The 24,846-nt window shown below is 44.4% G+C and overlaps 1 protein-coding gene across 6 annotated transcripts in view; it reads left to right on the forward strand.

The window, feature by feature from the left end:
• The window catches only part of DSCAM (DS cell adhesion molecule), a 752,061-nt gene that overhangs the window by 11,583 nt on the left and 715,632 nt on the right, over window positions 1–24,846 (forward strand). For 4 of the 6 annotated variants that reach the window (XM_060297782.1, XM_060297783.1, XM_060297785.1 and 1 more), the window contains exon 1: window positions 15,473–15,565. The exons of the other annotated variants lie outside the window; for them this stretch is intronic. In XM_060297782.1, the coding sequence (XP_060153765.1) occupies window positions 15,475–15,565 (91 nt within the window). In that variant the 5' untranslated portion in view covers window positions 15,473–15,474. Of the gene's footprint in view, window positions 1–15,472; window positions 15,566–24,846 lie in introns of those variants that run through there. 6 annotated transcript variants of the gene reach the window in all.

Below are 24,846 nucleotides of genomic sequence, written 5' to 3' on the forward strand. Positions count from 1 at the left end.
TAGGTTTCCACCTCTCCGTAAGAATGAATGTTATTAGGTACCGTCCGACTAATGGCCAAGGCGGTTTAAGGCAATGCGATGAATCTATTGGTAGTGGAGATGCATTTGTGAGAAACGGAGGGGATTTCTGTATTTATTCACTTGTCATCATTTACACCTTCCTCTCTCCCTCCTTAGGAACTGGGAGCAAATATCAGGGCTTCCACGCCTACAATGAGAGTGTAGGAAGAAAGTGATATTTCCCTGGGGTCTGGAGGCCTTCTATGCCTCTATTAATTTCCTAAGTCACAGGTGGTTTGCCCTGATGTGGGCAGGTGGAGGGACACTGCTGTGATTCCCCAGCTGCTCAGGACACACTGAAGTCTGGAAGCAAGGGATGGTGTTCTTTCTGCCTGTGGGTATCCCCCTCAGGGGTTGCCTGTTGGAAGTCAGCTGTGTCTTTCTAGAAATCTCTGAATGGGGAGAGGCTGGTATTTATAATTATTTTTTCCAAATTGCACAAGCATAGGTGTTATGGGTTATTATAAAGCTCTAAACAAAGACATCAGATATAAAGTAAACTCCATGGAATTCCATGGAATTATTATTAGAGGCTCATTATTTTTGGCAGATGGGAGTACAAGACTCCTTCCCTCCTCTTATGATCTGATCATTTTTAGTGCTCCTGACAAACTGTGTTCTTCAGTTAAAACAGGATTCTAACCAGGGCAGCTCCACTCCCTCGGGGATATTGGGCAACATCTGGAAACATTTTGTTATCACCGTTCTGGGGCGAAGGGGATGCCCCCGGCATCACTAGTGGGTGGAGCCCCGGAATGCTACCCAGCATCCTGCAACGCACAGGACAGCCCCCCGACGGCAAATAAGTATCTGGTCCAAAATGTCCATAGTGCTGAGGTTGAGAAACACAAAGTTACGTAGTTTAGAGCCACGCTGCTGCAAAGTGTAAGATTGGTTTTGTGCTTTTCTGTGGATGCTGGAGAGAAAGCAAAGATGTTTCTTCCGAATCTCAGTTGTAACTCCTTTGGCTGCAAAAACCAGAGCTGGTGATGCTTGTTTAAGCTTTATTTACTATTTTTTTCCATGAACAAAAAGAAACAAATCCCCAATCTGTGTGTCTTCTTTTTCATCAGTCGCTAAGAACACAGATACCAAGGTGTTCCTGGGTTCCTCCAGCCATTTTCCCCTCAAGTGATTATGCTAATTAGTGTTTGATCAGATGGTTAAATTATACTTCGATGAACCCTGCGTGCTAACCGCTCGGAATGCATTTTCTTTCGCCTGGTTACTTTGTGCCCGAGTGCCCTACGCTGCAGGCCGACAGAGGCCTGCTCATCCTGAAGATGCTGATTTCTGTTTTCAAGGCAGTGCAAATCCTCTTTGTTGCCTGGCAAAGGGAGAGGGGGTATTGTGTCACTTGCTTTCCCAGGCAAAGGCTGGATGGCAGAAGCCCCTGGGAAATGGAAACCCTGGTTAGAAAGCACCCATTATTTGAAGGTATTAGATGCAGAGAAACTCGGAGGAGGAAGCTGTGTGACTGCAAAGGGCACCAGCCTTTTTCTCGGGGAGACTTCCCTGTTTGCATTTCTCTCTCGTTTCCACGTGTCCTGTGAACACAAGCCTCTTGTGTCTGTGGTAGTCCTGGAGGGGTGTCTCTGCGTTTATTTCAAGTGTGTACGTCCTTAAAAAAGGAGACCGCCATTTTGTTTTTGTTTGCCTTGTGTTTTAACACCATAGCTTAGGGTGGTTCTGTTCATCCCTGAGTTCACGTAGTGAGATTGTTTTTCCAAGAGGAGCACTTTAGTTTGGGTGACTCTGAGGTTTGTTGAGTTAAATGCTTATGAAATGCTCTCTGATATAAGAAAATTTCGAATGTGTGGGGAAGAACGTGAGTGAAAAATATGGATGGCAGTGTTGTTATTAATGGATTTCTACTCTACGGTAAAAGGTTGCCACGGCTCATTTTTGTGGTTCAGTGAGCTTAGCAATGATTGGATTTTTCTTTATACCCTTTGCTTTTTTTGCCCTTTACATTCATATAATGGGATAGTCTGGTTACCAGAAATGTATTTAGACTATGTATAGTTGTTTTTTTCCTATCAAAATGTGCATGTGTTTTGATATCGTTGGAACTTATGGCATCTTTCACTTAAGAACGGGCCAGCAGATGATACTATATATCACTGGTCCCCCATACCTCCCCCTAAGAACTGCTGGGCCATAAGAATTAATTAACATAGGGAGTAAATACCTGCTTAAATGTTCACATCCCCCTGCTCCAGAAACTGTGCAGTGTCATTTGAGAGAGTAGAATCTCTTCGTCTTCTTCGAAGAAAGAAATTCTGCTTGTAATTCTTCCCATAAAAAAAGGATTAGAGGGGCTTCCCTGGTGGTGCAGTGGTTGAGAGTCCGCCTGCCGATGCAGGGGATGCGGGTTCGTGCCCCGGTCCGGGAAGATCCCACATGCCGCGGAGCGGCTGGGTCCGTGAGCCATGGCCACTGAGCCTGCGCGTCCGGAGCCTGTGCTCCTCAACGGGAGAGGCCACGACAGTGAGAGGCCCGCGTACCGCAAAAAAAAAAAAAAAAAAAAAGGGTTAGAGTAAAAGGAAATGTACACATATTGAGCATCTAGAGTGTGCAGGCACTTGGCTTATTATGTTATATGCAGCTGTTATGTTTATTAGTAATAATAGTGACGATACGTCAATAATAATAGCTGACGTTATTTATTGCTAGATACGAGATACTGCTTTAAGTGTCCACGGTATTTCCTGTAATGCTTGAAGCTTTGTGGGAAGGTAGGTATTGTTATCACCATCGTAAAGGAGGTGAGATTAAGTGAGTGCTATGGACCCAACAGCTGTTAAAAGGCAGAATGAGGCCTAAGTCCATGTCTGTTTACAAACCCGCACCGATATATGGCCTGCATTCATCCTCAAACAGTTGAATGAATAAGTAGTTTTAATCTCAGTTTTTTTTTGCTTTACACGGGCCTCTCACTGTTGTGGCCTCTCCCGTTGCGGAGCACAGGCTCCGGACGCGCAGGCTCAGCGGCCATGGCTCACGGGCCCAGCCGCTCCGCGGCACGCGGGATCCTCCTGGACCGGGGCACGAACCCGCGTCCCCTGCATCGGCAGGCGGACCCTCAACCACTGCGCCACCAGGGAAGCCCTCATCTCAGTTTTACAGAATTTGAGACCAGGGTTTGGAGATGCGGATCATCAGCCTGAGGTCAATGGGACCCGTGGCTCGATCGCGGCATTTTGAGCCCATGTGGTCTCAAGTCACAGGTTTGCTTACTCCACATCAGTAGCGTCCCCAAATCTTCCAAACAAAGGCACGTTGATTCACTTGACTTTTTTAAACTTTGAAAATAATGACATTAAATTTGCTTTAAAGTTGAGCAATAAAGAGTTGTTCTGAGAAAGCAGCATGTCAGCTTTTAAGAATCAGTGTGTAAACTGGGAAAACCCATTTACTTTTCCTTGTCGACCCCCATTCACTTATTTGAGTTAAGTAAGTAGGAGACAGGTTAATTAACTTTTATCCACTTCAGTGGTGGAACTATTTCCTGGTATTATGTTCTATTGTTGGTGTGTTTAAGAGTGAAATTGGAGGAGGATAACATTTATATTACATTCATATTACATGGTGGGGTCTTCCCCAACCCCCAAGTTTAAATCGTGTGTCTGTCTTTAAGTACATTACATTTCTTTTTTTTTTTTTGAATTTTAGTTTATTTTATTTTTATACAGCAGGTTCTTATTACTTATCTATTTTATACATATTAGTGTATATATGTCAATCCCAATCTCCCAGTTCATCCCACCACCACCCCACCACCCCCGCTTTTCCCCTTTGGTGTCCATATGTTTGTTCTCTACATCTGTGTCTCTATTTCTGCCTTGCAAACCGGTTCATCTGTACCATTTTTCTAGATTCCACATATATGCGTTAATATACAATATTTGTTTTGCTCTTTCTGACTTACTTCACTTTGTATGACAGTCACCAGGTCCATCCACATCTCTACAAATGACCCAATTTCATTCCTTTTTATGGCTGAGTAATATTCCATTGTATATATGAACCACATCTTCTTTATCCATTCGTCTGTCGATGGGCATTTAGGTTGCTTCCATGACCTGGCTGTTGTAAATAGTGCTGTAATGAACATTTGGGTGCATGTGTCTTTTTTTTTTTTTTTTTTTTTTGCGGTACGCGGGCCTCTCACTGCTGTGGCCTCTCCCGTTGTGGAGCACAGGCTCCAGACGTGCAGGCTCAGCAGCCATGGCTCATGGGCCGAGCCGCTCCGCGGCATGTGGGATCTTCCTGGACCGGGGCACGAATCCGTGTCCCCTGCATCGGCAGGCGGACTCTCAACCACTGCGCCACCAGGGAAGCCCCACATGTGTCTTTTTGAATTATGGTTTTCTCTGGGTATATGCCCAGTAGTGGGATTGCTGGATCATATGGTAGTTCTATTTTTAGTTTTTTAAGGAACCTCCATACTGTTCTCCATAGTGGCTGTATCAATTTACATTCCCACCAACAGGCAAGAGGGTTCCCTGCATTATATTTCATTTATCCTCAACTGAACACTATTTTCTCAATGCCAAAATATAGAATAAAAAATGTTGTTGCAATTGGGAATTGGAGACTGAAATTAGATGCGAGTTTCGCATTGGTTGAGGCTCTTATGAAAAAGACACAAATCAGTTTTGTGCCTACACATCTGAATCTTGTCATCGCAGCTGAATTATTTTACCGAAGTATCCACGGGACGCATATCTTGAAGAGTTTAGAAAATAATACTTAGACAGTCTTACTTCTTGAGCTTGAATGGAAGTTATTATGATAAGAGTAATACCTATGTGTGCATGCATGTGTGTGTGTGCACATATGTACCATGTGGTGGTAACATTCTTATTGTTCTCTGACATTTAGGTAATATGCACACATGACCTATTTGTCTTCTGTGGAGTGTAGGAAATTCCATTGTCCAGGTGTGATGAACCAGCTCTGTGAGCCCTCAGAGCTGGGATGGCCTAGGCTTCCCTTAGGTGGTGGTCGCGAGGTCATGGAGTTCTGTATATTGTCTGGGTGACCTCCTTGCACTAAACACACTGCCTGGGGTTCATTAGTGTGAGGTTCTAGCCGAGTCATGGCCTGGATCCCCCATTAGACCCCTATTTTGGAATTTTCCTGCAATCCTGTCCAATTAGCCATGTCTTGAACCTTGGATTGTGGTCCCAAGGAGGGCCTGACTGAAGAGAGATTAAAAGATGTTTGGCATCTTCTCTACTGGCTAAGTAAGTAACCTGAAGTTTATGGCTACGAAGATGCCTACAGAGTCACTTTTTTATGGAGCGCTGAATGCATGTGACTATAATAACTGCTAATACTGATTGAGGTCTTAATATGTGCCAGGAACTGGGCTAAGTGCTTTATTGTATCATCTCATTTAATCCTCAAACGAGTCTTCGAGATACTTGTTCATATTATCCTCATTTTACACTTGGGGGATATCAAGTCTTGCAGCGGTAAGGTAACTCTTCTAAAGTCGTGGATCCAGCCAGTGCTGAAGGCAGGCTTTGACCCTGGGCCATCTAGTTCCAGAACTTGGCTACCATGCAGTCCTCATCCACTGACAAGCTCCTGAGCACACACACTATTTTTTTTTAGCTAATTTATTAACTTATTTACTTATGTCTGAGTTGGGTCTTTGTTGCTATGCGTGGGCTTTTCTCTAGCTGCGGCGAGAGGGGCTACTCTTCGTTGTGGTGCGTGGTCATCTCATGGCGGTGGCTTCTCTTGTTGTGGAGCACAGGCTCTAGGCACACAGGCTTCAGTAGTTGCGGCATGCGGGCTCAGTAGTTGTGGCTCGCGGGCTCTAGAGTGCAGGCTCGGTAGTTGTGGCGCACAGGGTTAGTTGCTCTGCGGCATGTGGGATCTTCCCGGACCAGGGCTCGAACCCGTGTCGCCTGGCATTGGCAGGCGGATTCTTAACCACTGTGCCAACAGGGAAGCCCGCTCTTTTAAGTGGCAGTAGTTGTCTGGGGAGCTGGAAATATGAGTTATGCCAGAAAGTGGGAATGGGCCAGAGAGCAAACAGTGCTTTTGTCAGGGATTTTGAAGGAAGATGCTGGAAGAATGTGGCGGTGCAAGTACAGTTTTGGAAGTGTCAGGGTCGGTTTGTTTTAATCACCATATTTCTAGAATCTCGTTCCTGAGACCGGACACTCAGCCACCAAAACGTCACCAAGCACCTGCCACCCGCCCCATGTTGCGAAGCACTGCTTACCTTCTCTTCCCAAGGTGCAGCGTGTGTCCTGTGTCCTGTGTCTACTTCCATGCTGTCTGGACTAAAAATTAAACCTTCCAAATTCCAGTGGACAATGCAAGGTGGCTACACTCTGTAGTGATCTTGGAAGCTGTCTGTGCCTCAGCGGATGGCTGGCATTGCTGTGTGTCTTCGCTCCAGCAAGCTTCCGCTCTGACCCATTTCACACAGGTGCGCGTGTCTGCCCCAGATTCCCCTTGTGTCAGCGACTTTAGATTTTAGGAGCCACCTGATGAAACCCAAACCAGCCTATATGCTGCCTCATCAGAGCAGGGGGAGCTGGACTGCAGAAACTACACTGTCCTTCTGATTGGTCTCATTTTACGTTGTGACCACAGACCCCAAGTGAGCCCTTAGCTCTGCCCTCAATCCCACTTGACTGCCCTGTTGCTTCCTGTTCCTGTGGGAAGAGGATTTCACACCTTCTCCTTCCTCCCAAAACCTCCAACTCCCCTTCCCTTTCCAGACTCTTAGTCAATGACCTCATTTCTCTTAGCAAGATATCAGAAGACGCAAGTAAACTACTGGAATATCTCTTTCCCTCCCCTCACACTCAGTTTATCAGCCTGCTTATGTCTATACCTGTTTTGATGACTCCCTTTGTACCCCACTGGTGAGGGAGGGATTCAGTTATGGGGGTGACTGAACACCAGCTCCTGGACAGGTGAGAATGATAGCAGTATTTTAGTCATGTATACTTACAGCCCAGGTGAAGAGGACACACGGGGGTTGCATTTGGGAACAGAGTGAATAACCAGGGGCTGGGGGAGGAGCTTTGTATTATCACTAGGGTGAGGTGCCCCCTGGTTCCTGCAGGAGGATGACATTGGCTTGTTTGAATAGTTCCACAGGCTAGCAGGAAACTAATGCCTGATACTCAGGAAAAAGCAGACACTGTGCCTGGTCCCGTGATAAGGAGGGTCATTTAGAGGGGACTTCTGTGGGAGCAGAGGGAGAGAGGGGAGCTAGCAGATAAGCCATTTGAGGCCCTTCCAATTTTGCCAGATGTCGAGACAACACTTAACATTGAACCTTAATTTCAGGTGCTACACCACAATCCCTGTATGCACTGCCTTCCCTCCCCTGGCAGTGGAAGTACCAGCCTGTCTGCGTAGAAGGCGGAGAACTCCACCCATGTCCAGCATCCCATCATGTCCCAGCCATGTGAGGACTTTGCCTTCACATTTATGATCTCATCCTCAATATCTCCCCGTTTTCCTCTCTTCTGGGTAACACACCAGCAGCGGACGATCTCTCCCGTAAACGTACTGACATACAAAACACCCCACTCTTGTCACCATTTCCTTCACCTCCCTCACTCTCTTACACTCTTTGTAGCAAAATCACTGGAGAGAGCTGCATAAACTACTGTTTCTCAAGTTAGCTGAGGTGCGGGATTCGTTTTTGTTTCCAGTCAGCTGCAGGTGGATGTGAAGTCCTGCCGGACACGCCGAGTGTTGTACCCCACTCACCGAGAACAGAGGGTGCAGATCACGCACTTGAGAGGTGCAGCAACACGTCAGTTTCTGTACTTGTCTGATTGCAGACAGGAAACAAGCAGCTGGTCTGGGCACAGTTGGACTAGGGCTGTCGGAGTCCACGTTACGCCTTCACCTCTCTTGTCTCTCTTAGATGCTCTCCGATGAGCGTCCTCTTCACGACTCCATTGAATCTGCTTCTGACAATGTCACCTGTGACCTCTGTATTTCTAATCTTCATCTTCTTTGACCTGTCAGCAGCTTTGGACATTGCAGATCACTCTTTCCTTGAAACATCTTTGCTTGGATCCTGGATATCGCGCTTTTTAGGTTTCCCTTCTGCCGCGCTGGTTTCTGCTTCTTATTGTCTTTGCTAACTTCTCCTCTCTAGTCAAATGATAAATGATGCAGTACCCCAGGCTGTGTCCTTAGCCCTCTTCTCTCCCCTTGTCTCCCCATCTCTCCCCTCCCCTTGCTTTCCCAACTGCACTTCCTCTCTATATGACTGACTTTAGGCTGAGGCGTTAAATATCATGTGTATGCTGATGACATCTACATTCACATCTTTATCCAGGACTTCCCCAGAGCTCACACTCAGGCCCTCAAGTCCAGCGACATATTCAGCATCTCCCTTTAGAGATCTTTCTAGACCTCTCAGACCCTAGCCTGTCTGAAACAGAATTCCTGGGTGCTTCTCCCCATACCTGCTCCTGTCTCAGGATTTTGCCCTCCAAGTTGAGCATCGCTAGAGATCTTCTGCTCAAGATGAAAACTTTGGGGTCATCTTTGATTACTCTCTTTCCTTCACATCTCATATCCAACCCTCCAGCATGTTCTATCAACTCTGCCCTCAGAATATGACTGTTTCATCCACCTCCACTTCAGTTCAAGCCAGTCTCCTCGCTGGCCTGGAGTGGTCTCTGCAACAGCCTGCCAGCGGGTCTGTCTGCTTCCACCTTCCACTCGTGCTCTCAGCAGTTGGAGGTCCACCCAGTAGCCAGAGAGACCTCTTTACATTATAAATCAGGTCATGCCACTCCTCTGCTCAAAGCCTGTGTGGGTGTCCCGTCTTCCCTAAAATAAACCCAGCGTTCCTTACTATACCTAAAAGGCCCTCTGAGGGCTTCCCTGGTGGCGCAGTGGTTGAGAGTCCGCCTGCCGATGCAGGGGACACGGGTTCGTGCCCCGGTCCGGGAGGATCCCACATGCCGCGGAGCGGCTGGGCCCGTGAGCCACGGCCGCTGAACCTGCGCGTCCGGAGCCTGTGCCGCAACAGAAGAGGCCACAACAGTGAGAGGCCCGCGTACCGCAAAAAAATTTAAAAAAAAATAAATAAAAGGCCCTCTGAGATCTGAGTCTAGCTGGCCACGTCATACTCCCCCCACTTCAGCCACACTGGCCTTCTGCATGTGTCTCCAGCATTCTGACCTTGTCCTCTATCAACAACTTTCACTCACTACTTTTTCTTCCTGGAATGCTCTACCCTAGACCTTTCTATGCTCTGTTTTCTCCCTTCATTCAGTCCTCTGCCCAAATATCACGTCCTAAGAGAGGCCTCCCACTTGATCTAAAATAAAGTGGCTCCTGGATAATTCTGTGTCTCCTTGCTGTGCCGTGTGTTTCTTCATAGTAGCAATGAGTATTGGAATAATACAGTGATTTGTTGGTTCGTCACCTTGACTGTCGTGCTCACCTCTGCATTGTGGGCACCTAGAAGAGTTGCTAAAGACTTCAGATGCCCAATAAGTATTTACTGAATAAATGATTAAGTAATGAGTGTTTAGAGGGGTATGACTCTTATGGGCCTGAAGTCATTGCTCTTTCTTTGATTCAATTTCTTTTTTACCCCCTGATGGAGTGACAGTCCCTCCCTGTATGCCAGGTTTACTTCATGTGGAAGATTTGGACGCTCCTATTTATTGAAAGGTCAGCAAGCCTATGCCCTAGAATTTTCAAGTGTGATCCATTCCTAGAGGCATAACAGTGAAAATATCTTGATTTAAAAAAATCTTCATCAAATAGCTATGTAATGATAGAAATAACACAAGTATTTTGCGAAATACAAAAATATTTGGTTCAGCAATTTTCTAACAGATGTTTACTGAGCACCTATTATGTGCACTAAACTGTAAGCTCCCAGAAATCAGAGATTTTGTATCGTCCACCACAGTATCTCCAGATCCTAGAACAGGGCTTGGCATGGAGGCTGCTCCATAAACATTTGTTGAATGAATAAATGATGGAAAATCATTATACTGAGGACTGTGCAAAAAATAAGGCCATTTCCTGTTGTATAGGTCATGGCAAAGTCCCAAGGAAGATAGGACAAGTTTACAACTGTAAAAAGGCTGGACATGGTAATGATTGCCATGCTGGACATACAGAGAAAGTTCTGTAGTGTTTATGGAAGCAGATACAACTTCTGATTGTTTATGAAGGCCTTCAAGGAGAAGGAGGTTTCAAAACTGGACTTTTAAGGGTGTGTGTGTGTTTGATTGGACAAGGTGGGCAGCAGAGAGATCACCCAGAGTCAAGGTGAGGAGTAGAGAGGTTCCTGGATGGGGGTGGGGCACATGTAGTGGCTCCGTTAAGTTTCTGTGCACATCACAGTGGAAGATACGTCTGAAAACGGGTCAGGGGGCGGGGTATGGATGCATTTGAATTCACATTCAAATTCAAATACATTTAATGTAAGAGTTATGTGTTAAAACTATGATCTCAAAGTCGTGTGAGCAGCCGATGCAGTATTTTGGCTCTGGTGCACAGGAAAGTTTGCAGAGTAGAGAGACTCAGTGGACGTGTAACCAAAGGCTATTCCAGTGGTGCAGGAAGGAAGCACTCGGCCACCAGGATGGTGGTGGATGATCGGGTACCAATGGGGGGGATGGGATAAGAGGGAGATGGATGGGGACAATCCAGGCTTGACTGTGAGTAAAGTCAAGTCTAGCTTATCCCCATGGGAGCATCTCACTATGTGAACTTACTGGTAAACTAAAGGCATAAATAGGTTTATAGCCATGTCTGCTTAATTACTGCCCATACTACTTCCCTTCAGTCCTTTTTTCTTGAGACCGTGAAATTTGCCTGTCTGCAAACTGTATGCCGGAATGGAATCATTGACAGGAGATTTTATAGCATGTGATAAGAGCCATTCTGTAGCTTAGTTATCACAACATAACCCAAGAGATGCTGAAAACTGGACCACAATCAGAGGGCACACCCCAAAAGATTAACTAATCAGCTTCAATCAACAAATAAGAAATTAAATAACACATTAAAAAATTTACTCTCTTACAGCTTTTGTATCCCTTTGGAAAGTAAAATATACAAAAATTAAAAACTGACAGTGAATTTGGGTTAAGGTTCCACTGTAGCTACCACTGTGCATTCATTGCTTTATAGGTAATTGAGCTAAACTTTGGTTCCCTTTAGTGAGAACCTGTTTGGGTTCTAAAGTCACCAGAAAAGGAAGGGGTAATCACCACAGTGGAGATTTATAATTTCTGTCAGGCAATGCAACTAAATTAACCTTAGCATGCAACAACTTTAAAATGTCATCACCTGAACATTTTCTCTGATTTATATACTGTGCACCATAGAAATCTATGATGGGGTTAAAAATGTAAGTTAAAAACTGTGTTCCATGTTGTGAGTTTCGAAAGTCTCTTAAACTAGTCAAATTTAGATTCAGCAGAATCCAAGTTAGTATATCTTCAACCTCAAAATAATCTATAACTCAGTTCATATTATGCATTCTCGATCTCATTTTTCTGTGTGTGCACCTTACAGGGTTTTTTATATGATTTCTTTCTTTTTCTTCATTTCCTTTTATTTCTTCCTTTCTGTCCTCACTATCTGCACTGGTTCATGCACACGCTCAATCCCTGTGTCCTTACATTAAACATTATTTCTTATAAATTTATTAAAACCTCCTTTGCTTTTGTACTTACTGATAAAGAGTTGTGTTTTCAAAACTGAACATTGAGATGAGGAGTAAGGAGTAAAAGCTGTGGTCATGACTGACTGGCATTACCTGCAGCCGCTGATCCTTAGCGACAGAATGTTACCAGTGTTAACTAAGGACTGGACATAAAACCAGCATAAACATAAAACATGTGTTGAAGCATAAATGGGCTTTCTGAGAAGGAGAATGTTCCTTAACTAACCTGAAAATATTTACTATGCTTACTTTATGCCCTTTGGGGATATGGAATAAGGTAAGAAAAGTATAAAGATTTCTGTCCTTAAGGAGTTGGCCATTTAAATGGGAAACCGTGACATATACAAGGTGTTTTTAAATTGGAGGTATTATAAACTAATAAAATAAGGAGATAAACTGGATAATCTAATTTAGTTAAATTAAAAAGTGGGTTGCTGATGGTTCAGAAAAGACATTTAGTTTAAAAATAGAAGAAGGAGCAAGCTCTGTTAGCTGAAACCAAGGAAGGCTTCCTGGAAGAGGAGTGGCTTCAGCAGACTCCTACAGGACATAGATCAGTGCTGGACAGCAATTTGATGAATGGGCAGGGTGTTGGCAGGAATGGTGTATGTGCGTGTGTGTGTGTGTGTGTGTGTGTCCAGCTTGCAGGCTTGGAAATAGGGGTGAGTATTGTAAATTTGGAGACTGATCCATGGGTCTATAGGTGGCTGAGGAACAAAATTCAGGCTGCAAGAAGAAGCCTTCAAAGACTCTCAGAGCAAGGTTGAGTGGGGGAAATGCAGTTTCACATTATAGTGAGGCATTTAGAAATGGTCAGAAGCACTTCTACAGGATTCATGCTTGTGGCAAATAGCTGTGGTCTGGAGGCTGCAGAATTGGCACTAAGGTTTTACAACGTGTAGATAAAGGGTTTTAGTTTGAGGCAGGAAAAGATGACAGTGAGTTCCCTGTTGGTTACGAATGAATGAAATGAAGAGATTTATAAAAGGTAACATTTATGACCTTTCTGTATTCTAACACCAGCCATGTTTTATGATTTCCATAATTTTCTCAAGTACGTTTCACAGACCTTGATACCTGTGCACGCATAGAGGTTCACATTGCAGATAGAATGAGTAAAGGCAAAATCTGTGCTAAGATGATTTGACCAGAATAGGGTACTTATCCACCTACATGAGGAGCGTCAAGGAAAACAAAATGGTCTTTACTATTAATCAAATTTATAACCTAGTCAAATTTAGTGTTACCTGAGACCTTCACAGTAACCCTTTTAGTGAGCAAATAGGATTTATAATTTAGTCCTCTGACTTCTAAACACACAGTATCTTTTAGCTTTCCCAGCAACACATCTGAATGTCCAAGCGATTTGCTGCCGTTTTCCTTTAATTAAAGTAGACATCTCCTAAGGAAAGACCTCCATTTCTTACTCCATATTTTCTCTTCTTAAGAAGAATGATTCTGTTTTTTACATTCTGCTGTGGTGACTTGTTGAATGGTGTTTCTGGAAAGATATTCTGAAAGCGGCATGAAGGAATGATGGGAAAGTGGGAAGGTAAAAATTTAGCTGCACTGTTGCTATAGTGACCAATGGCATGAGAAGATCAGCCCTTGGGCTGAGTAAGGGTTGTGCAAGAGAGATAAAAGGACAAAACTGAAAGTGTCCTGACCGGTAGGATGTAAAAGTCAAAAATGACAACTTGACAATATCCAAACAGTGAAGATGATTCAAGAAATTAAACACATTGGCTACGCTGGGCTAAAGATATTTGCTGTACTAGATTATTGATCGATTTTGAAGCAATTTACTAAGTTAAAGACATAATAAAATGTGATCTATTATTATGTTCTAGAGAAGTTATTGCCATAGTTCCCACACTCAAACCTCTGAGGTCACTGATTTTTTTTTTTTTAATTCTTTTGGCCGTGCCGTGCAGCACGTGGGAACTTGGTTCTCCGACCAGTGGCCGAACCCGAGCCCCTGGCATTGGAAGTGCCGAGTCTTAACCACTGGACCGCCAGGGACTCCCCTGAAGTCACTGATGTTAATGTTGGCATAAACCCTGGAAGGAAGTGGGCTCCAGCCACGTTGTGCCCCTTACCCAAAGACCCTACTCTTGTGTTTCCTTTCTTTATCTTTGCTCATGGTCTGTGGTTTAACTTTAAGATGATGTTTTGTTTTTTCTCAATGTATATTATGACTCTAATCTGTTTTCCAAGTTCCTTGTATATTTCCGGTCACATGTAGGGAACTTCACTTATCTGTCCCAGCACACGTTCGTTATCTTCCTCCACAAATTTTCACCGTCCCACCTCGGCACATTCCTGACAATGACACTCTACATTTGGAGGATTCAGGCCTCAGAGCCTTGGAACCTTGGGCTGTTAGCAACGGAAAGGATTTTGACAACCACCTGTCAAACTGTTGTGTGAGAGACGAGAGGGAAGAGAGATGTAAACGGACCTCTTTCAGTAAGACAGAATGGGATTTGGCCAGAGCTAGGCTTCAAGCCGAGCTGACCTGCCTCTTGGCTCTAGACAATTTCCATCATGCCAGATGCATGAATGGGGAGGAGAGTAGAAGAAATTAGAAGGAAGCATGTAGGTCAAAGCAGATCAGTGTACGTATGCAATCTTGTGTGATTTACCCAGACGGTATGGTCCACGACCCTCTCCTTCATTGACTGCAGTGGGTTCACTGTAATACAAGTTTGTGAGAATTATCAATTATGTGGCATCAGCTCCGTGTTTTTAAATTCTTGGCATAATGAATGCTAAATAAGGCTGCGACTGGAAACGTGTACACACGTGTTACCTTCTTTGGTCCTTGCATTTTTCTGCCAGGTCTCTGTGAAGGTCCAGGAAGATGTTCTAGTGACCAGGACTTACTTCTGTGTCACCTGGGAGGGATTAACACAGAGCCAGAAAGCGCTCGTCCCTGGGTGCAGCCCGGCACACAGCCCTGGCTCCAGGCAATTGTGTTCAATTATGGTAAAATGTTAAATTAGCTGAAAGAGAATTTTTCTGGTTACTTGAGTCTGCCTTTTGGACTCCATTAATTGTTCACTCATTAAATCATTTGCATTAACCCTTGCCAACTAACCCTAATAATCCTTTTGGGCACCTTCCTGCTCTGTGCTCTTCCTCATTTAGGTTTTCTTGGACAGGTAGCCCTGGTCCAAGGAGGTGGTCCGAGCACAGGAGGTGCTCAGTGTTGAATGAAGGGGGGATGGAAGGGGAAGGATGCTGTGTACGGCTTATTGAATTGTGAATCCTGACTTCCTTTCCCGCTTCAACGGTTGGGGGGGGGGAATGTCGTATTTGTACTTCAGATCTCAATTTTTTTCTACATCCAGAAAAAGCTGTCTCTTTCAAAATAATTGGTCATTTTAAAATAACGATGTCTCATTCCAAAGAACGTTTATTTTCTTTTTCGGTTCAGCACTGTTTTAGTCGTTACATAAATTTAGCGTTATCTTAGATTTTATCGTATCTTCTAAAAGTGATGTTTTAAAATTCAGAATGTCTTGAATGCCTTGCCACCCTCAACCCCAGTCTTGGTGAACTGGAGAAGCACATATGTTGGGAATTTATTTCCAGATCCTCAGTTAACATGGCCTATTCCAGGAGTAAAGCATTCTGCTCGTGTCTCAGCACGGAATGAACATGTTACGTGGCTTTCTTGTTTTCTTTTTAAAGGGAGAGCACTGCGTGGCATGGGGAGGGTCTGCATGCAGGGAGTCCCGCCCGCAGACACAGGCTGCTGCTTTCCTGCAGCGGAGGCCTGGGAGCTTCCATCGCCAGGAGGTTTGTGAAGTGATGACCTGTGCGGCATTCTATTCCTTTTACCTTCTTCTCTCTCATATAAATGATGACAAATTGCTTGGCTGTAAATTTCAAAGTCCCTAAGTGGCATCTTTGTCAAAGCCTTTAGAACAAAATGCTTACTCGGAGAGCTTTTTAAGTCTTGGGAGACGGGGTGGCACGGAGCAGGCCTAATTATTATGCATCATGACACAATGCGTTATGCATCATGCTTGCTTTTCTGCTCTTTAAACACTAGTTATGGATGATGGAGCTAATTTAAATGGACAAACAGGGCGCTCTCCTGCACATTTTCCCTGTGATGTCATATTATTCTTCCAGGGGGTTTCATCGCCGACTCTCATAGAAACCCCTCAAACATGCACATTTAAATAAGACACTTTAATAATTAGCTTAGAGATCATTGTCAGTCAAGGGAAAATAATCTCTTATCAAAGGTGCTTTGAAAGCGGCGTGTTCACAGAAGAAACAAGTGATCTGATTTGCTTTTATACTTGCTTGCCTTTCCTCCTGGCATTTACACAGAATAAAATACTGCAAGTGGGGAAGAGTGTAAAAGAGGAAAAGTGTGGGTGTGGAAGGGGAAGCCGGAGCTGTCAAACTGTTAAGACAAATGGGGCTTAGAGAATCCTAATTAAACCTGAAATTGCTTAGAAACAGGAAGTGTGTATTCCTAATTGTTGGCACCAGAAAAAAAAAAATCAAATTTACTGAATATTTTTAAATAAAGGTAACCCGCTATTCGGCCTGCGAGATTTCAATCCTTACCTATTGCAGAAGTGAGTGTAGTGATTTTAAAGGCTGTGAAATTCACCTCCAGTGTTCAGCATAAGATATAATGGAGATGTTCAGAAAGAAGCAGTACTGGAAAGTATGTATAGATTCGTGGGCTTTATTTTCTTCTCCTGGATGTATTCTAGTCATATCCTGGGAAAGTTTTAGTGTGTTTGAGCACTCAGAAATATTGAGTATCTGAAAAATAAAATGCATACAAGTGTATATTCTCAAGACTCAAGGTATATATTCTCAAGAAATAAGTTTGTTCTCAAGGCAGCCCTGTTGGTGTTGCTTTCAAAGTAACAAAGTGCTATCTGCCGGGATAGGACCTTGGTACCTAGGAGGATGCTGAGGGTCTCTGATGTGAGGTTCTCTCCTGTCATTGCACCTCTTGATATAGATGATCAACCGCCCCTCCCCAATTTTTAAATTATTATTTTGTTTGTTTCAGAGGCAGAAAAAGCTTCCTGCATCTTGACATCTTGAATTCCACATCACACAATTAGGGGCAGAGCTAAGGACAAACCGCTATCATTTTCTTCACCTTTGCCCAAGCTTCAAACCACACTAGCACTCTCTCTGTAGGACTTTGGCCTCCATTTATATAAAATGCACATATAACACAAGAGCCCCACCCTTTAATAAAAATCCTTTTTGCTATTTTTTTAAGTTGTTTGCGTGGTAGAGTGGAAGAAGTGATAGGCTGGGGGTCAGGAGCTGCACCCTCTATTGCTGGTTGGGTCTTACGGGATCTGACCGGGTTGCCTCATCTGTGGTGATAAGGATGAAGATGGATATGAGTGACAGTTACAGTCTATGGAGGACTTGGGTTGTACCAGGCACTGTAGTACCATCTTTGATGACCGCATTTAACTCTCATAGAAATCCTTTATTTCCCAGCTCTCTGCCCTTTACAGGTGAGCAAACTGGGTCACAGGAAGGTTGAGGAAATTGCCCAAGGTCACTTGGGATGGGTGTTCAGTCTGAACCCAGATCTTCTGACGCAGGCCCAGTATTTTTGACCCAAATCCCTAAAATCTGGCCCATAGTGCTTCCCATGTCTCCCCCATGAAGTTATTGTAAACATCAAATCAAACTGTCTTAATGCAAATGAAAATACCTTGAAAAAAGAAACATCTCTCGGTATCTGTCACACTGCCCTTATTGCCAGTTCCTGAGGATTTCATTTGTAAAACAGACATAGTCGCAGCTGCCCTAGAAGACGTTGGTGCTCGTTAAGTGGAAGAGATTTGCTTAGTGTTGGAAAATTTTGTCTTTAAATTTTTCCCGGCAGAGGCTGGTGCCAGCTTTATCCTGGAGATAAAGGGACCTCCGTTTGTTCGGATGCACTGAACGGGGTCTTGTGTCCCTGAGAGGGAGCAGTCTGCCTTTGCAGAATTATCTGTGTCAGCCCAGGCTGTGGCCTCCAGGAGTGGAGCCTGCTGGTTGAAACAAATGAGCTTTGTTCCGGGGAAAAGAGCCTTATCTTGTGACAGTCTGTCCATTCCTATTCGTCCTGAGGAAGTTACCAGGCCATGGGCCCCTCCTGGTATACAAACACAGCCTAGATTGAAGTTGCTTTCAGATTGCTTTTTTCTTTGGCAACTAGAAACCAACAAAATGGGAGCACCTGGGGCTTCCCTGGTGGCGCAGTGGTTGGGAGTCCGCCTGCCGATGCAGGGGACGTGGGTTCGTGCCCCGGTCTGGGAAGATCCCACATGCCGCGGAGCGGCTGGGCCCGTGAGCCATGGCCTCTGGGCCTGCGCATCCGGAGCCTATGCTCCGCAACGGGAGAGGCCACAACAGTGAGAGGCCCATGTACCGAAAAAAAAAAAAAAAAAAAAGGGAGCACCTGGAAGGGTGTGGCTGGTGACAGTAGGTCTCTTTTCTCCATTCAGCCCCTCAACTGTCAGTTTTAACTGCCTGCCTCCGTCATGGGCTGTAGCACATGACATTTTCCTTCCGAAGCAGATCAAGTCATGTTTAGAAGATTTGATATGTATCCTCTTAAGTACTTGTCTTTCTTTTGTGTTTATTTTGAACCTGTAAATTGTCATCACACTTTTAAACATTGCAATTGCCTCACACATTGCTGTTTTCCGTTAATAAGTATATGAGATCAATAGGCCTTCACAGTGTTTTCCATTAGCATTAAATAGTCGAAGGTCATTATGTGAAGCCTGGACGTTCATTTATCTGGTCTACCTCCTGTTAGCTGGATTGCCTTGATGCCTCTTGTGGATGGTCCTAGTGCTTTTTTTCTTTTTAAATTTTTGGCTGCGTTGGATCTTTGTTGCAGCGCATGGGCTTTCTCTAGTTGCGGCGAGCGGGGACTTCTCTTGTTGTGGAGCACGGGCTCTAGGCATGCGGGTTTCAGTAATTGTGTCACGCTGGCTCAGTAGTTGTGGCTCGCAGGCTCTAGAGCGCAGGCTCAGTAGTTGCGGCACACAGGCTTCGTTGCTCCGCGGCATGTGGGATATTCCCGGACTGGGGCTTGAACCCGTGTCCCCTGCATTGGCAGGCGGATTCTTAACCACTGTGCCACCAGGGAAGTTCCAGTCCTAGTGCTTTTATTTCTACTTCTACAGCTGCAGGGATGTGGTTCCAAGGCAATCACATCTATAGGTCAATGTTGTCTTCTATTATATCCTCTTCCCCCAAGATTAACTAAAATCTCAACATCAGTGAACTATTTATTCATCAGTATTACTTCTAAGCCTTTGGTACCAACACAATAGAGATAACCAGCTCCATTCTCATCTATGCACATCTTTATATGAGCTTTTAAAACAGCGTTTAGACTACAAACAATAAATGCTGGAGAAGGTGTGGAGGAAAGGGAACTCTCCAGCACTGTTGGTGGGAATGTAAATTGGTGCAGCCATTATGGAGAACAGTATGGAGGTTCCTTAAAAAACTAAAAATAGAGCCACCATATGGTCCAGCAATTCCACTCCTGGGCATATATCTGGAGAAAAGCATAATTTGAAAAGATACTTGCACCCAGTGTTCATTGAACCGCTATTTACCATAGCCAAGACACGGAAGCAACCTAAATGTCCATCGACAGAGGAATAGATAAGAAGATGTGGTACATATATAAAATGGAATATTAATCAGCCATAGAAAGAATGAAATAATGCCATTTGCAGAAACATGGATGGACCTAGAGATTGTCATCCTGAGTGAAGTAAGTCAGACAGAGAAAGATAAATATCGTATGGTATCACTCATATGTGGAATCTAAAAAAATGGTACAAATGAACTTATTTGCAAAACAGAAATAGAGTTACAGATGTAGGAAAAAAAACATGATTACCAGGGTGGACGTGGGAGAGGGATAAATTGGGAGATTGGGATTGATATATACACACTACTATATATAAAATAAATAACTAATAAAGACCTGCTGTATACCACAGGGAACTCTACTCAATATTCTGCAGTGGCCTATATGAGAAAAGAATCTAAAAAAGACTGGATATATGTATATGTACAACGGGTTCACTTTGCTGTACACCTGAAACTGACACAACATTGTAAACCAACTAAAAAAAAAGTAAATGTAAAATACACACCAGTTTTCAAAGACTGTAAAATAAAAGAATGTAAAAGAAAAAAAAACAGCGATTAGATGTAACTGAGAAAAGGCAGTCTTTCTTGTTTCATAGCATGTCTTTTCAGGAGAGATTTCAGCACTTCTAACTTTGGTCCTTTCTCTACTCTACTAAGAGGTGTAACTGGAACAGTTGAAGAGCCTTCACGGCTCTGTGGTTCTCCATGTGTAGGAGAGCTGCACAGTTGCCACACCCAGCCCCTAGTTTGAGGGCACAAATAAAGCTGTTTTTCAGCACACTCCAGTTGCATTCTGGTCACATATGCTTTTTAGGGCCTTTGCTGTTGGCTTCCTCTTGGGTATTATGGCTGCTTGACTGCAGTGGTGAATTTCAGCTGTGTCTGTGTGACCACTGGAAAGTTGCAAGTGTCCAAAAGATTCGATGAATCAGGCCTGCCCCACACCCGGCTCTTCACGTGCCACAGTTATTTAGATTAATGACCGTATGTTCGGTCTCATGCACTTCTGTTCTCCCGACCAACCGTGGTCTTTAGGTCAAAGATGTGCATTCACATACAATCAACTCATCCTCTAGCCCTGTGTGGAATGAAAGGGTGTTTCATTTCTGCTGCTTTGACCATCATCTCTGTTATACTTTTAGTGTATATTTGGCTACATTATCATGCAAATTTGGTCCTGGTTGTTTACCCCACTTTCTACTATCCTCTTTTCCCTCTTTGTACACTTCAAAGTCAAATTTCTGTAGAGACACGTCAACAGTCACTGGCCCCATGTTCTTACCTTGTAGTCGCTCAGCACCCAATCTGTCTACACCACTCAGCTCTTTCCCTTCACTCAAGCAGTTTACTCTAAGGTCACCAGTGACTTCCACACACCAAATGCAGCGGATGGTTCTCCATCCTTACAGTTGTGTTCAGCACCAATGACCGCTCATTCCTCACCGCACCAGTCTCTTCCTTTGGCTTCCAACTTCCGTCGCTCTTCTGCTTTCTCCAGTTTTTCTAGTCTCTATCTCAGTCTGCTTTGCCAGCTCATGTGTGGCCTTCCAGCGTTAGAATTCCGTGATGCCCCAGCCTAGACTCTCTTCTGTCTTTATTCTCTACTCTTTTTCTGGATGGTAAAATGCATGCCATAGCTTAATGTATCCAGCTCTAACCTGAGTTTCAATCTTCTAGACGCATCCACTTGGAATTCTCAAATTCACTTTTCAAGCTAATACTCCAAACCAGATTCCATCTTCTACCTCTGTGCCCCACAAATAGCCATGCCAGAAGCATGTGGGTAAGAATCATTCAGACATAAAGAGAGCACGGGAGGTGGGAGGGAATTCAGGTGTTACTGGAGCCCTGGCTGTGATTGCTTGTTGAGGGCTGTGATGGTGAGGATGGTTGTCTGGGTGTTAGGGGCATGCAGACTGTAGCATGTGGTGTCCTGATCTGAAGATATGCGCATGGGGTGGTTACCTGGGAAGACTGAGTGGGCCATCACCATCTTTCATGTACTGTGGGATGATGGTTTTGGACCTGAGAACACGCTGTGAAATGGAAAAGGTTTGTTTCTTACTAAGAGTAGCTCTTTGGGGTGAGACAGTTTGTGAGGTCAAATGCTAAGGATGTCTGGCTGTTATAACACTCTGGTATTGCTTCTTGCCCCTTGGTAATTTGTCCCCATCTAAAGAAAACTTCAGATCCAGCAATTCCACTCCTGGGCATCTATCCAGAGAAAACTCTAACTTGAAAAAATACATGCACCCCAATGTTCATAGCAGCACTATTCACAATAGCCAAGACATGGAAGCAACCTAAATGTCCATCGACAGATGAATGAATAAAGAAGATGTGGCACATATATACAATTGAATATTACTCAGCCATAAAAAAGAATGAAATAATGCCATTTGCAGCAACATGGATGGACCTAGAGGTTATCATACTGTGAAGTCAGTCAGACAAAGACAAATGTTACATATCACTTATATGTGAAATCTGTAAAAATAATACAAATCAACTTATTTAAAAAACAGAAACATACTCACAGACATAGAAAACAAATTTACTGTTACCAGTGGGGAAAGGGGAGGGGGTGAGATAAATTAGGAGTATGAGATTAACAGATACACACTACTGTATATAAAATAGGTAAATGGCAAGGATTTACTGTATAGCACAGGGAAGTATATTCAATATCTTGTAATAACCTATAATGTAATAGAATCTGGAGCTGTATACCTGAAACTAACACAATATTGTAAATAAACTATAGTTAAATTAAAAAATTAAAAAAATAAAGAAAACCTCACTTCCCATTTAGTCAATGGCATTTTCCCCATAAACCATAAAACCTTTGCTTGATCTTTGGTCCTTCTCCTTATAAGCCATCTCTCCTACTCCCCAACACCAGGAAGTTGGGTTGGAATGCGCTCTTTTCACTGGAGCCCGGACGCTTAAAACGGAGAAATAGTGATTGTGAGTCACATCCCAAACCAGGTGGACGTACAGTGGTCCCAGGTGCCTGTCCTGTGTGAGACACCATACGAGTCATCAAGAAACCTACTCTGTGTGGCTCAGCATGAAGGGAGGCTAGGTGGGAGATAGAGATTTCTCACATGAGAAAGGAATGTCAGACCTGAGGAGCGACCCCTTGTTGAGCTGGCTGCTCTCTGGTCTGCAGGCTCCCGCAGGGTCTCTCGAGTGTGCTGGCTTCATTCTCTCTTGGCTTCTCTAGCTTGGGCCATCAGCTCTGCAGTTCCAGGGCCCCCTTCCCAGTTCCTAGACGAGCTGCTTAGGCCCATTTTGGGGTGAAATGTAAGTCTTGTTATAATACAGTTTTTCTTCATGATTCATGTTGGTGAACTTGTGGGAACAATTAAGTGAATTAAAATTCAACAAGCATTATTAAGTACTTTGTAGGTATCAGACACTTGACTGCGTGAAGTCAGGATCTATTTCTGAAGGGTAAAAGTTTAAAAAAGAAATGCTCACTTGAAGTGATGGCTCTCTAAATTTCAGAGCTGCAGATACTAATTTTGGGGTTCTGGCTAATACATAGTGTTATGGACCCAAACTTGGGTCCACTTGTGCAAAATATAGTAAAGCCAATCTACTGACACCAGGTACAGTGTTTTTTTTTTTTTAATATATAAATTTATTTATTTAATTTATTTGGCTGTGTTGGGTCTTCGTTGCTGATCACAGGCTTTTTCTATGCAGTCAGCAGGGCCTACTCTTTGTTGCGGTGCACGGGCTTCTCATTGTGGTGGCTTCTCTTGTTGCAGAGCACAGGCTTCAGGCGTGCAGGCTCAGTAGTTGTGGTTCACGGGCTGTAGAGTGCAGGCTCAGTAGTTGTGGCTCGTGGGCTCTAGAGCACAGGCTCAGTAGTTGTGGTGCACGGGCTTAGTTGCTCCATGGCATGTGGGATCCTCCTGGACCAGGGCTCGAACCCATGTCCCCTGCATTGGCAGGCAGGTTCTTAACCACTGCGCCACCAGGGAAGCCCCCTACAGTGTTTATTGAAAGACCAAGCAAGGACAATGGGCAGTTCATGCTCAAAAGACCTGAACTCCCTGGTGGCTTTCACGGGAGGGTTTTTAAAGGCAGCATTAGGGGGTGAGGGTTGTAGGGTGCCTGATCAGCTCACGGACGTTCTTCTGATTGGTTGGTGGTGAGGTAATGGGGTGGTATTTAGGGAGTTAACATCATCAACCTTCTGGTGTCTACCTGCATGTGGTCAGAATGCAGTTAGCTTCTTCCACCTGGTGCGGGTTTCAATATCTGCAAAACAGCTCAGCAGTATGGCTCAGGATGTTCTCTACAGCCCTTGAGGAGGAACTAAAGGTCCTTGACTTTGTTTTATGGGTAAACTATCGTTATTTGGGTTTTATTTGACTGTTTTCCTTTATTCTTGTATTTTTCACTTCTCTGATTAATTTGCTCTTTGGAACTCAGGGAAAGCCTAGGAGGGTAAAGCTTTTCTACAAACAAGAGGCAGGGAGTGGCAGGGGGAGGTTGGTGTCCATCCCCAGAAGGCACCACAGGGTCCTTCGGTTTCAGTGATACCTTCAAAAAGCCAGTCTTCTAATATCACATGGGAGTCTTTTTCTTCCTCTTTGAGTCTGCATGTTACAGCAGGAAAGTGATGCAATCAGACCCTCTCCTCTTTAATGTTTCCTGGGAAGGACTTCTGAAATCCCAACCAAGGGCACACTGAGCTTTCCAGTCTCATTTGATGACCGGCTGCACCCGGGCTCTTCCCTGGGGGCTCCTTGGCACCTAGCTGAGTATTTCCTACACAGCCACACCAGTCAGGGTACATCCTCTCATTTCAAGTCTGTGAGAACTTTGAGTAGAAGATTTTATTATTATTCCAGTTGCACAAGTGAGAAAAGCGAGGTCCAGGGAGATTAGAGCTGGGCAGCTAATTCCTCATGGGACCAGGATCCAAACCCAGGTCTCTTGGACCCTAAAGCCTAAACACTCCACCCATCCACCTACATTCTTGGTTCAAAGAACTACCTGTCAGGAGTAGCCTGGACCTGGGAGAGGCCAGGGAGAGCTTCCAATGAATCCTCCTCTTTTGATACACCTTCCGGGCCCCTTTCCAGTGAACCTCCAGTGGAAAAACAACTTACACTCCTCCAAGAGAAGTCCTTCCCCCTGAATGTTGCTGTCCTATCCCTCCTGGGTGTAGTCCTGGGGTGCAGAATTCTACTCAGGAACTACTGATGGGTTTGGTGACAGGCTTCATCAGGATGGAGACTACGTTCATCAGTGTCCCGCAAAGAGACGTTCAGGAACATTTAGACTAAACTGAAAAGCAGCTTCAGCTGTCTTCTTTGTCCACAAGCTCAGCCATGTGGGCTGTAAACTGCAGAGGAGCCAGCAGCCTCTGGCATTGTGGAGTGGCGGATGGA

The sequence above is a fragment of the Globicephala melas genome, chromosome 4, assembly GCF_963455315.2.
Source record: "Globicephala melas chromosome 4, mGloMel1.2, whole genome shotgun sequence".
In the NCBI taxonomy this organism is placed as follows: domain Eukaryota; kingdom Metazoa; phylum Chordata; class Mammalia; order Artiodactyla; family Delphinidae; genus Globicephala; species Globicephala melas.